At 40.8% G+C, this 12,947-nt stretch overlaps 2 protein-coding genes across 6 annotated transcripts in view; one reads left to right on the top strand and one right to left on the bottom strand.

Moving 5' to 3' along the window:
• The window catches only part of cops2 (COP9 signalosome subunit 2), a 38,352-nt gene extending 27,023 nt beyond the window's left edge, over nucleotides 1–11,329 (bottom strand). The window contains exons 1-2 of one of the 3 annotated variants that reach the window (XM_072278243.1): nucleotides 11,198–11,329; nucleotides 8,843–8,956 (exon numbers count right to left, since the gene is read on the bottom strand). In XM_072278243.1, the coding sequence (XP_072134344.1) occupies nucleotides 8,843–8,956; nucleotides 11,198–11,251 (168 nt within the window). In that variant the 5' untranslated portion in view covers nucleotides 11,252–11,329. The remainder of the gene's footprint in view (nucleotides 1–8,842; nucleotides 8,957–11,197) is intronic. The other 2 variants (XM_072278244.1, XM_072278246.1) reach the window with 2 other exon arrangements.
• A 23-nt stretch (nucleotides 11,330–11,352) lies between these two features.
• The window catches only part of galk2 (galactokinase 2), a 120,339-nt gene continuing 118,744 nt past the window's right edge, over nucleotides 11,353–12,947 (top strand). For 2 of the 3 annotated variants that reach the window (XM_072278249.1, XM_072278247.1), the window contains exon 1: nucleotides 11,530–11,742. Coding sequence is in view for 2 of the 3 variants with exons in the window: in XM_072278247.1 (XP_072134348.1) it covers nucleotides 11,687–11,742 (56 nt within the window). In the remaining variant the exon portion in view is untranslated. Of the gene's footprint in view, nucleotides 11,420–11,529; nucleotides 11,743–12,947 lie in introns of those variants that run through there. The other variant, XM_072278248.1, reaches the window with a different exon arrangement.

Raw genomic sequence — 12,947 nt, 5'->3', positions numbered from 1 at the left:
AGCCTAATGATCCAAAAACCTGAAGCCCTTCCTCCTGCTTCCTTTGCCACATGTTAAATTGTATAACCTTCCTATTTGTGGCCTCACTAGCACAAGGCATAGGTAGCAATCCTGAGATCACAACCCTGGGGGTCCTGTCCTTTGACCTAGCAGCTAAATCCCTAAACTCACTTTGCAGAGCCTTGTCACCCGTCCTACCAATGTCAATGGTACTGACGTGGACTATGACCAGTGGCTGCTCACCCTTTCACTTAAGAATACTGTGGACTTGATCCAAGATATTCCTGACACTGGCATCCGGGAGGCAACAAACCATCCAGGAATCTCTTTCTTGTCCACAGAGCCTCCTTTCTGTTCCCCTAACCAATGACACCTTATCACTATAGCCCACTACTTTTCCCCTCTTTGCTTCTGAGCCACAGAGCTAGACTCACTGCCAGAGACCTGACCGCCCTGGCTTTCTTCTGCTATGTCTTCCCCTCAGAACACCTCCCGCCCTGACCAATAGCACCCTAAGTGGTATAACTTAAGGGGAATGGCCACAGGGGTACTCTACACGGCTGCCTATCCCCTCCCTCCCCCCCCCCCCGAAGGTCACCAAGCTACATGTGTCCTGGACCTTTGGTGTAACCACCAGCCTGCTGTAACAACCCCTCAGCCTCCCAAATGATCCAGAGTTCATCCAGTTCCAGCTACAACTCCTTAACAGGGTCTGATAGAAGCTGCAGCTAGATGCACTTCTTGCAGGTGTAGACGTCAGGGACACTGGAAGTCTCCCTGCCTTCCCACATCCCGTAAGAGGAGTATTCCAGTATCGTGTCTAGCATCTCCACTGCTCTAAATATGCAATAAGAAATAATTAGAACAAAAAAAAATCTACCTATAGTCTACACCTTGATCAGCCAAAGCCTCAACTCCCACTCCAACACTGGCCACTCTCACTATAACCACTCTGCTTGAACTTATCTTTTTATTGGTTCTTACCAAATGCCTAATTATGTGTAATCTAACATCTCCTTGGAGTTTGCAGACAATATGAAAATTAGTAGAGTTATGGATAGTGAGGAGGATAGCTCAGGATATAAGCCAGTTGAAGATTTGATCTGAGAAAAGGCAGATGGAGTATAATCTGGACAAGTGCGACGTCATGCATTTTAAGAGGTCAAATGCAAGCAGGGAGTATACAGCAAATGGTACGGTCCTTAGAAGCATTGATATGTAGATGAATTTTCAGGTGTAAGTCCTTATCTCACTGAACGTGGGAACACAAGTGGATATTGTGGCAAAGAAAATATATGACATGTTTGCCTTCATCAGCTGGAACACTTGAGTCTAAGAGCTTATAAGTCATACTAAAGTTGTACAAATCTTCATGTAGGCCAAATTTGGAGTATTCTGAGCAACGCTAGTCTCAACAACATAGGATGGATGTGGAGGTTTTAAAGAGGGTACAATGTGGGTTTTCTGCATGGAAGTGTATGAGCAATAAGGAAAGGCTGGCCAAACTTGGGATCAATTTCATTGTACCCACAGGGTGATTTGATGGAAGAATCATAAAATTATGAGAGGCATAGATAGGGTAGAGGGCTGGTGTCTTTTCCCCAGGGCAGACATGTTAAATGCTAGAGGGCACAAGTTTAAGAGTGTGTGTGTGTGTGTGTGTGTGTGTGTGTGTGTGTGTGTGTGTGTGTGTGTGTGTGTGAGAGAGTGAGTGAGTGAGTGAGTGAGAGAGAGAGAGAGAGAGAGAGAGAGAGAGCACACACGTGCACAAGAGAGCACACAAGTGTAAATGCACGCAAGTGTGCGTGAATCAGAGTGCAAGAGAAAGAGCGCAAGAAAGCATGTGTAAGTGCGTGTGCACACACGCGCTGTGTTTATAGGGCGGTGCTCATCAAGTTTTTGTTTTAAACAAGAGGCTGATAGGCGCCTGGACTAACAGAGACTGATAGGTGCTACTGTCTGTTACAGGAAGTGACAGAAGCAGATACAATAACAATGTTTAAGAGGCATTTAAACAGATACATGAGCAGTAGTAAACATAGGGATATGGACCAAGTGCAGGCACAGAGTTGGTGGGTTGAAGGGCCACTTCTTTTAGTACTGTTTAACATTCTGTGCATTTGGGAAAGCTAGACATGTTTTGCTTAATTGTTCATTCCACAATTCTTAAGAGTTCAAAGTTACTTGCATTGTAAAACCCTAGCTGTTGCTATTTCAAATAAATATACTGAATGCTCAAAGATTTAATAGTACCTTTCATACTAAACAGCATGTAAAAAAAGGAATTATTGATTGCACAAAAAAAAATCAGGAACGTGATTCAGCTGAGGCACCAAGCAGTTGTTATTCTACTCTCTACACGCATAATTGTATGGCTAAGCACAATTCAAACTCCAAATATAAATTTGCTGATAACACCATTGTTGTTGGCAGAATCTTAAGTGACAACTAGGAAGTACACAGGAGCGAGAGAGATTGGCTGATGGAGTAGTGTCACAGCAACAATCTTGCATTCTTGGTCAGCAAGACCAAGGAATTGATTGTGGACTTCAAGAAGAGGAAGTGGTGAGGAGATACACCAGTCCTCGCTGAGAGGTCAGTGGTGGAAAAGGAAAGCAGTTTCAAGTTATTGAGAATAAACATCTCAGAGGATCTAGTCCAAACCAAATACACTGAAGCTCGCCAAAAATTCCTGCAATTTCTACATATGTATGGTGGTGAGCATTCTAACTGGTTACATTGCACACCACAGAGTATGGAGGCTTCAGGGCGAAGGATTGCTAGAGACTGCAGAGGGTTGTAGACTTGGCCATCACAGGCACACCCTCTCTTCAACTAGGGCATGTTCAAATGGCGGTGCCTCAAGATGGCATTCATCATTAAGGACAATTACCATCTGTGACATATCCTCTTCTCATTACTTCCATCAGGAAGAAGGTACAGAAGCCTGAAGACTCACACAACATTGTAAGAAGAGCTTCTTCCCCTTCACTGTCAAATTTCTGAATGGATCATGAATCGAGGAACACTACTTCACTATTCCTCTTTTGAACTACAGGTTTCCCCTGCCATCCGAAGGTAGAGCGTTCCAATGAAGCGGTTCGTAAACCGGAATGTCGTAAAGTGAAAAAGCAATTACCATTTATTTATACGGGAAAAATTTGTGAGCGTTCGCAGACCCAAATAATAATCTACCAAATCACGTCAAATAACAGTAACATATAGTAAAAGCAGGAATGATATGATAAATACACAGCCTATATAAAGTAGAAGTACTTCTCTACAATCATTGCCGCACTGTTCTCCGTAGCGAAAATCTCACACAAGCGCTCTCGGCAGAAACACTCTCTCCAGTAACTTTTAAGCTATGAAGCTGCCAGATCATACTAAGTAACACATAAAAATACACAGCCTATATAAACTAGAAATAATGTATGTACAGTGTAGTATCACTTACTGGAATCGGGAAGACAGCGCCAAGCACACTGATGACGGTGTGTTAGGCTGAGTCGTCAGAGACTGGGGTGGTGTAGTGGATCCCAATCTCCAGGCCGCCAACCGATGCCGGTCCGCGAAGCATGCAGCGGTCCAGCGGCAGCCGGGACACACTCAGCACATCTTTAATTAAAAAGCCGAAATAAACAAGCTAATTAATTAGGTGTCGCCCGGCACGTAAATGTCTGCCCAGATCAGAGGCAACGCAATCGGCAATCGCCTCTGATCTGGGCCGACATTTATGTGCCGGGCGGCACCTAATTAATTAGCTTGTTTATTTCCGCTTTTTTCTTAAAGATGTGCTGGGGGCATCCCGGCTACCGCTGCCTTCTCCGTAGCAATGTATCGGTCCGTGGCCCGGGGGTTGGGGTGGTGGGACACTGGGGTGTCATCTCATCGTTGTCTGTTTCCATCAGAGCAGGCAGGTCATCTTCTTCTATGTCTGCCTGCCTCATGTTGAAGATCGAGGTTCGTCGTCTGCTGCATTTTTTTATCATACAGTTCTTTGTAAGCACTCAAACCATCTTGCAAATATACCCTAAACCTACATACCCTTTCAAAATTAAAGTCGTACTTTATCATTGCAGCGAAAATCTCACAACAGTTGCTTCACGTTCAGTTCCTGGATGACTTCACTTTCAGTTCGTTCGCTACTGCATTCGGTTTCCATTGTTATCCTTTCCTCTTCCAATTGCATCAGCTCTTCATCTATCAGTTCTTGGTCATGGGATGCCAAAACCTCTTCAACATCATCTTCGTCAACTTCCACAAGCCAAACTCACTTTGTCCTTACTTCGTTCACCACGATTGAAACGCTTAATTATGTCTAGTTTTATGCTAAATGTAACACCCTTACAAGCTCTTTTAGGCTTTTCTGATACCTTAGAACTCATCTTGCTAACGGCTGCTCACAGGCACGCGTTTAACCAATGCCGGCTAGAATGCAGTTCCAGGGGAGGAGCTTGGCTGCTCAGGGCGCGCACTGCCTTTTATTGCATGCTGCTTTTTTCGCACGCTGCCTTTTCTTGTAACAGCGTAAACACCTTCTGTTAGTGAAAACAGGTAACTAAATGTAGGTCTTTCGTAACAGCGAGTTTTCGTAAAGCGAATGTTCGAAAAGCGGAGGACACCTGTATTCATTTATTTATTTTGTAACTTTTATGCCTTGCACTGTACTGCTGCCACAAAAAAATTCACCACATAAGCCTGATTCTGACTCTACACCAAGCGAACAAATATACCATTATACCTTGAATCAAGCACCACATTCTGAAATTATGCTGAAGCAAGTTATTTTTTCCCCTAGAGAATCAGATTAGATTATCTGTACAGATTCCGGTTACCTTTACATGTTAACTCCTTTGAACTATTAAAATTTTGGGGTGAATTTAATGTATGAAACTATTCTTCAACCTTGCCAATGATGATACAGGTTAAGTAGAATAAACTGCTGATAAGTGATTACACTGCAAAATGAGCATTACATATTTTCTCCTAACCTTGGCAGACTTGGGCAATGATTTGTGATGGGATTGAATTTTGACAAGCACTTGATTTCTGCATTAGAGTTTGAATCAGAATACAATTGTTAAATAATTTCAAACAGTTTAATCTACATTTACATTGATACAAATCAATAGGACTAACAAAAGGGAGGATTTACATGGATGCCCATTATTGCACAGTATATGGATTTTGCAAATTAATCATAATAGCTAAAATGGTGTTTTAAAAAAGTCTTTCTTTAGGTGTGCTAGTTACATTACGTCAAGAAGTTACAATGCTTTACCTCCACAGAGAGTTTTACAGATTTCAGATTTATTTAACATATGTACATTGAAACATACAGTTAAATGCATCGTTTGCATTAAGAACCAACATCTCCAAGGATATGCCGGGGGAACCCACAAGTGTTGCCGCACGTTCTGGCACCAAAATAGCATGCCCACAACGTTCAGAACAACACAAGCAGCAGCAACAAAACAGATCAAAACAAGTCCCTTCCGCATCCCATTCACTCACAAACCCCAGGACAGGCACTTCCAGCCTTCCAGTTCTGGGCGTCAGATTCTCAGACTTGTAGATACTGGGCCTCCAACTTTGGATTTTGCTTCAGGATTCACTGATCCCAGGTTTGACCTTTGGGCCTAGACCCCAGAAATCGCCAATCACAAGTTTAACCTCCAGGCTTCCTCTTCCAGAATCATATGGACCTCTAACTCGAATGACCCAGGACTTCATGATTTCTTTGGACTTCTGCCTACAGTCTTTGACCTTTAGGCATGGGGGTGGGGTGGGGTGGGAGTTAATTGCCCTCCTGAGTCCTGCCTGTACCCGGGTCTCGCCACCATACATATCTCCAACCCAGGAATCGCTGGTCTCCTCAGCACCTGCAGGCATGCCCTCTGGAGTTGCTGACATTCAAATGCAGAGCGCTTTGACCGGAACTCAAACTCTTGCCCAGACCTTTCGTTTATCATCCCTGATCTCTAATTTCCCCTCATTTGTCACTAAACACTAACCTGACCCTTAATTCCCTCTATTGTTCCTAAAACCATCCCCGAGAATCTAAAAAAAAAACTAAGTCTAAGCCACGACATTGACAGAAAACACAGAGTAGCTGACTGGCAAGCAGTTTATCAGATGAAATGCACCAGTACAGTGGATTCCGGTTAATTGCGACACATCAGGACCAGTACATTTTGGCCCAATTAAGTGGTTCCCCCAATTGGCCAAAGTTTCATAGAAAGAGTTAAAAAGGTATTAAAAAGTACAAACTGTTGTTTAACTTTGTAACAAATTATGTATTTAAATAAAATACAGAACAATTAAAACACTGCAGTACTAGAAAACTAGATATTAGTTCCTAATAGATAACAACGCAGGAGTTCATCCAGAATAAGCTGCCATGTTCTTTTGATTGACTGTAAATGAACAAAATCAGCACAGGCATCTAATGCAGATAATGGACTACCTTCATACAATGCTGTTGACGATTGTATCCTCCAAATCTTTATTTTTATTGTATCATTCCAGATGATTGTTGATACCTACAAATCCTTTATAGCTCCTAACTTGTTGAAGTCACGATAGCATTTCATTTTCACTCCCGGCCATTTCTGGCATTTCTAAGCCTGAATGCTTGAGATCGGAGTGAGCAAAACATTGTCTTACTGCTTATTTCTCACCAACTATCGGTGATAACATTCACTGATTTTTGAACACAAATACACGCAACTGACGCTATTTAAAAAATGTCAAATGGCCATGGTATTGGTTCTAAGGTATTGGAAAAGCCTAAAAGAGCTCCTAAGGGTGTTACACTTAGCGTAAAACTAGACATAATTAAGCGTTTCGATCGCGGTGAACGAAGTAGGACTAAGTGAGTTTGGCTTGTGGAAGCTGACTAACATGATGTTGAAGAGGATTTGGCACCCCATGACCAAGAACTGATAGATGAAGAGCTGATGCAATTGGAAGAGGAAAGGATAACAATTGAAACTGAATACAGTAGCGAATGGACCAAAAGTGAAGTTGTCCAGGAACTGAACGTGAAGCAACTGCGTGAGATTTTCGCTGCAATGATAAAGTACGACTTTAATTTTGAAAGGGTACGTAGGTTGAGGGGATATTTGCAAGATGGTTTGAGTCCTTACAAAGAACTGTATGGTAGAAAAATGCGCGAAGCTCAGCAGTCAAGCAAGCCTTCCGCATCAGCCACAGCAGACAACGAACCTTGAACTTCGACATCAAGGCAGGCAGTCATAGAAGATGAGCTGCTTTCTCTAATGGAAACAGACGAGGATGAGATAACACCCCAGTGTCCCACAACCCCGCGATTCGCGGAGAATGCAGCGGTAGCCGGGGGGCACACAGCACATCTTTAAGAAAAAAGCTGAAATAAACATGCTAATTAATTAGGTTCCGCCCGACATGTAATTAATTAGCATGTTTATTTCGGCTTTTTTCTTAAAGACGTGCTGGATGCCTCCCAGCTACCGCTGTACCCCTGCATACTTCACGGTTCGGTATCTGTCGGTGGCCTGGAGGGTGGGGGCCACTGCACCACCCAACTTGCGACGACTCAGCGTAACACACCATCATCAGTGTGCTCGGTGCTGAACCAATTCCGGTAAGTAATACTACACTGTGCATACATTATTTCTACTTTATATCGGCTGTGTATTTTTACATGTTATTTGGTATGATTTGGCAGCTTCATAGCTTAAAGGTTACTGGAGAGCGCTTGCGCCGTGTTTTTGCCAACAGCACTTGCGTGAGATTTTCTGCCGACGGCACGTGCGTGAATTTTTCGCTACCGAGAACAGTTCAGTAATGATTGTGAAAAAGTATTTCTACTTTATATAGGCTGCGTATTTATCATATCATTCCTGCTTTTATTATATGTTACTGTTATTTTAGGTTTTATGTTTTATTTGGCATGATTTGGTAGGTTATTTTTGGGTCTGCGAACGCTCACAGATTTTTCCCCATATAAATAAATGGTAATTGCCACTTCACTTTACGACATTTCGACTTACGAACCATTTCATAGGAACGCTCTACCTTCGATGGCTGGGGAAGCCTGTATAGGCGAGAGAGAATTTGGTGTACATTTTTTTTAAAAAGGTTTCAGAGTTAGAGAAGACAGTTAAATAGCATACATATAATATGCCAGTATCTAAGAGGTACAGAATACAAAATAATTGACTTGACTTGGATGGTCAAACCAAGTTGAGTTCTACCAGTATATTGTAAATTCCAGTCATCTCATTATTTCAGGGTCATAAAAGCAATCAAAAATATTCAACATGGATTTTTATAGACACAACCAGGATCAGCAAATCTACTGTTTTTTCTCCATTGGAGCAAATACAGTTATGAGACCCAACAGATTTTGTTATAGAATCTTACAATAAACCAAATAATAATATATTGTGAAAAAAGATTGGTAAAATGGTTGGGAAATTAATTTACAAATTCATAATGACACCAAATGAGTTAATGGAAATATAGCAAGAATGTAGAATTATTACCCATAACCTATTGTTCAAGCACATTTATCAAATTATTTTGAACAGAACTAGATATCTGAAAAAGGTCATGGAAAAAATGGTTAGAATTAATGCAGGTTTTTTCCTATGGAAAATAAGATCAGTGTAGAGTTGATTACTCAATTAACCCATTTCTGTGATATGACAATCTATCATTCCAGAATAAAGGAACCAAAATCTTTCATTATGCACATAAAATTACCATCTTCAGAGTTCAACAAAAATAGATATTGACAAAGTGTTCTATTCTCAGATGGAAAATGCATTTTAATAGATACAATTGAATATTTTACCTTCTGGAAGCTACTGAGCGCTGCTTTAGGATCATCCTCTTTCAATGCTTTGGAATTGTAGTACTGATTTTCCAAATCTACATTTGGCTCAGAGTTGCTGTCTTCAGAGTATTCCTGAAAGGTAAAAAAAAAATCCAGTGGATTCATTTCTGACTGTTGGAAAAACCATTGCGCTTGACACAACACAAAATAACCTACTGTAAATTACAGTGGTTTCTTATGGTGGATAAGAGTCATAATTAAAGGTGCTCTGCTTCAACATTTAAATAATTTAGCATTATTCATCTTCCCATATAGTCAATCTCGTACAGATACTTTTATTAATTATACCTTTACTGATAGCTTAGCATCCTTAGAGTGCTCATCCATAAACCATTAAAACACATTTATCAACTCATGAGTGAAAAACATTTAACTTAAATAAAGAGTAGATGAATGGATATTAGTAATCATCTACATCGTGGAACTCACAGTCCTGTGGGAGAATTCAGTGGCTGAAGCACATGAGCACACAAGGCTATGCTATGCTGACCTAGTAGTTGAAGTTCAGCGATGGGGCTGGAATAACCAAAGTGTTCCCTATGGAAGTGGATTGTAGGGAATTATAGCCACAACCACTACCAAATTGCTGAAGGAACTAGGGACCCCTGGTCGGGCTCTACAGTAAACCACCAGAGCCACATCAGAGGTGGCAGAAAGAAGCAGTCACTGGCTTTGGATCAAGCGAAAAGATCTCTCCTAGGTTCCAAGATAGCATCAAGAGAGTGGGAAGACAATGGAGAGGGTGGTGACTCTGGGACACCAGAAGTCATCGTTGAGCCCTCCGGAGATGTACTAGGCTAATTGATAAAACATCGAAGAAGGAGGTTCTGTACTACGACCGATATAACTTCAATTAATTGAAGTTGCACAATGTACTAGGCTAATTGAAAACCCCTGCACGTCAATCTTGTGCCACTCCCAACAACAAGGCAGTCTTGAGCAAGTGCTTACAACCCATTGGCACAAGGGATATTAACATTTTATCCTGTTTTTTTTGGCAAAAGAATCCTGATGGAACGTACATAAGGAAATGTTAGTAGTTCCTTGTGAAATTTGGATCATTGAGCCATCAAATCTAGAATTTCTAAAAATATTCCACCCTAAATACAGTAGTCAACTAAAATTCAATGCTTAAAACCAAAATAAAATCATTTTTTTGATTGAGAGGCACAGAGAAGTTGATACTAAAGGTACATTGTATATGCTACAAATTTAATAGATAGCATATTTTTGGCCATATCAGTAAGTGGTTATCAGTGGAATAAGCATTTGATTTTTTCAAACTGTGACACTTCTGTACATTTTTCATGTGACACCCACAAAATCATAAATAGTGTATCGTGAATTAGGACTTTATGGTTTACTTATATCTCAAATTAAAACAGTGGTTATTTGCACAGATTATATCATATGCAATGATCAACACTATTAGATTAACTATCAAAATGCTCATGTTCCCCTTGCTCAAGCACACTTTCCCTCAAATTTAGTGACAATGTTAATAGTCGTTCAAATTTATTAATTCATATTTTCACAATTGATTATATATTTTCAAAATGTCTCAAAGATCAATTCTATGATAAAAGCACGATTTAAATCAAAATTATAAAACACATTCAAGGATCATACACGTCCCTTTAAACATATTTTAACGAAATGCTTTCAAAAGAATGCATATTAATGACGTAAGTAATAGAAAAATACACATTTTGATAGACGACCGTTTAACAGAATACACAGAGCCCACGTCAGATAACTATTGTTCATTCAGTTATTGCTACGATTTAATTTTCTGGGTTTTGATTGCTGCAGTAGATTATTTATTTATGTTAAGCATGCTTGTCAAGCTCTAAATCAGCTCGCTTGTTCAGACTCTCAATTTCTGTACTACGACCGAGATAACTTCAATTAATTGAAGTTGTACAATAGACAATGACCTAATTTTAAAGTATTGGGTCACTGTAGTAAAATCAGGCGCAATCTGCTTCGGCCTAATTCGGCGGACTAGGCCTGCTGCACAAGGTTACTAGACGTCTGGGAATTAGCAACTAAAATATCACCGATAATGGTACGGTTTTGAAACAAATACGAGTCAGTTAAAAACCCAAATATGTTTTAGTTCGTACTGAGATTTTGCCTCTAACTACTAAGGTTAAGATGCAACAACTCGGTCACACACTGCAGACAAACGTCCTGCTCCATAAGGAAGTCCAAGGCCTACTTCTCCAGTCCCACTAACGATGATCAATAGAAACTATTTCTAAAAAGGAAGGAATCTGATTCTGCGAGAAACCAGGACAATGAGAGCCATACCAAGTCATAGTCTTCCTCATCATCGCACATAAAGTCATCCTCCATGTCAGACATCTTGGAAGTAGTTTGGTGTGTGTACTCCCCACAATCCCGCACAGCTTCCAGTTTCAGTGTGAACAGACGGGGGGACCAGTTAGATGTTACACACGCCCTAGCAACCGAGCGGAAGTGGGGACAATGCGTATCTTTGTCGCTTCGTTGTGAAGATGCAGCTGAGTAAATGTAAAAAAAAGACACCAATAGTTCATTATATTGCCTGTTGAGCCTAGTGTAGAATGTGTCACGGGCTTAGTTTATGTCATAGCGTTCAATTCTTCTCCCCCCCCCCCCAGAGCAATTCCCGGCATCATGAGGAGATATTGGCAGGATATCCGTGGTGAGCGGAACTGGGAGGCTGGAGTTGATACCAAGGCAAGGCGCCTGCTCACTCCCAGCAGTAGAAGGAAGAAGCAAAGCAGGGGGAATTAACGCCCACCCTGAGCAAGAGGGATGGCGGACTGCGCAGCGCCGCCGCAGCAGTTGGTACAAGTGTCAGAAAGTGAAAGGTAGCGGCCCTCTACATTTTTACAACGGTCTCATGGGTGTTTAGTTTTCATTCCAGAGGTATCGGGATGGACTGATAATTTCAGGCTTTACTAATCAGGAGGCGAGCAGTTGTACTTTTTTCATTAATAGATAGAGTCTCGGGCTCTGCTTTCCACGGGATGCTACCAGTAATCTGATATTATCTTTTTGACAAAATATGGTCAGTTGTCGTTAAACCGTCTGTATAACGTAGTCACTGTAATCGGGTCAGTTCAATCAGTCATTCATTTACTTTATGTAAAACATACTTGGTTTGGTTTATTTGATGAACTGCATACGTTTCGTTAACTGTCAGACCACTCTTACCCATGCACTTAAATTCATCGTGGTTTTCAATCGTTTAAACAGCTTTTTAGATGAAAACTGGATTATGTCACGAGATGCGTATGAACTGTCACGAGCCGAGCCGAACTCATGTTTAGTTTCGTCATGGTTCATGTGGGCAAAATGGTGTGTGATACTAATGCGAAATAGAACAGCGGGCACACATTTGTGGACGGTGTTTGATTGAGCCCTTAGTGTTTAGATGGTCATGAATATGTTCAGATAACTTTATCAAATCAGTCGTGCTTCCTTGCGGGAAGTAGATTTTCCATATTAAAAAAATCACTATTTTGCAAAGAAAAAGAATGAAGCCAATCTAATTTCCCCATTGAATTTTTCCAGAGTGGAGGGAAAATGAATAAAACATAGGATCTTATTTTAAATTTACAGGATGCCAAATTGTAAGTTCGAATTTGTCCAAGTAATTCAAACGCTAGAAGATGGGGAAGCATTTGATTTAAATAAAACAAAATAAAGGAGGTATTATGGTACAGTTAGTAGGGCTCAGTTTCAATGACTTGGGTTCATCCTAACCTCTGCGGTGATGTTTGTGGGAAGTTTGTATATTCTCCCAGTGACTGTCTTTCTCCCAAGTGCTTAAGTTTTCTCCCATATCCTAAAGGTGTGCCATTTGATTGATTAATTGCAACTGTAATATTTTAAGCAAGTTGTAGAATCTGGGAGAGTTGGCAATATGGGAAAATTAAAAAAATGATAATGGATGCAATCTTGCTAGGCCAAAAAGCCTGTCTCCATACCTGACTCTTGACAGTGATTTATAATGGCAGAATTTCTACTCCTGAAACAAATCCACAAATGCATTGGGAGTAACAATAGTTTA

This window comes from Mobula birostris, chromosome 14 (assembly GCF_030028105.1).
Source record: "Mobula birostris isolate sMobBir1 chromosome 14, sMobBir1.hap1, whole genome shotgun sequence".
NCBI classification, from domain to species: Eukaryota; Metazoa; Chordata; class Chondrichthyes; order Myliobatiformes; family Myliobatidae; genus Mobula; species Mobula birostris.
This window is presented reverse-complemented; position numbering and strand designations above follow the sequence as displayed.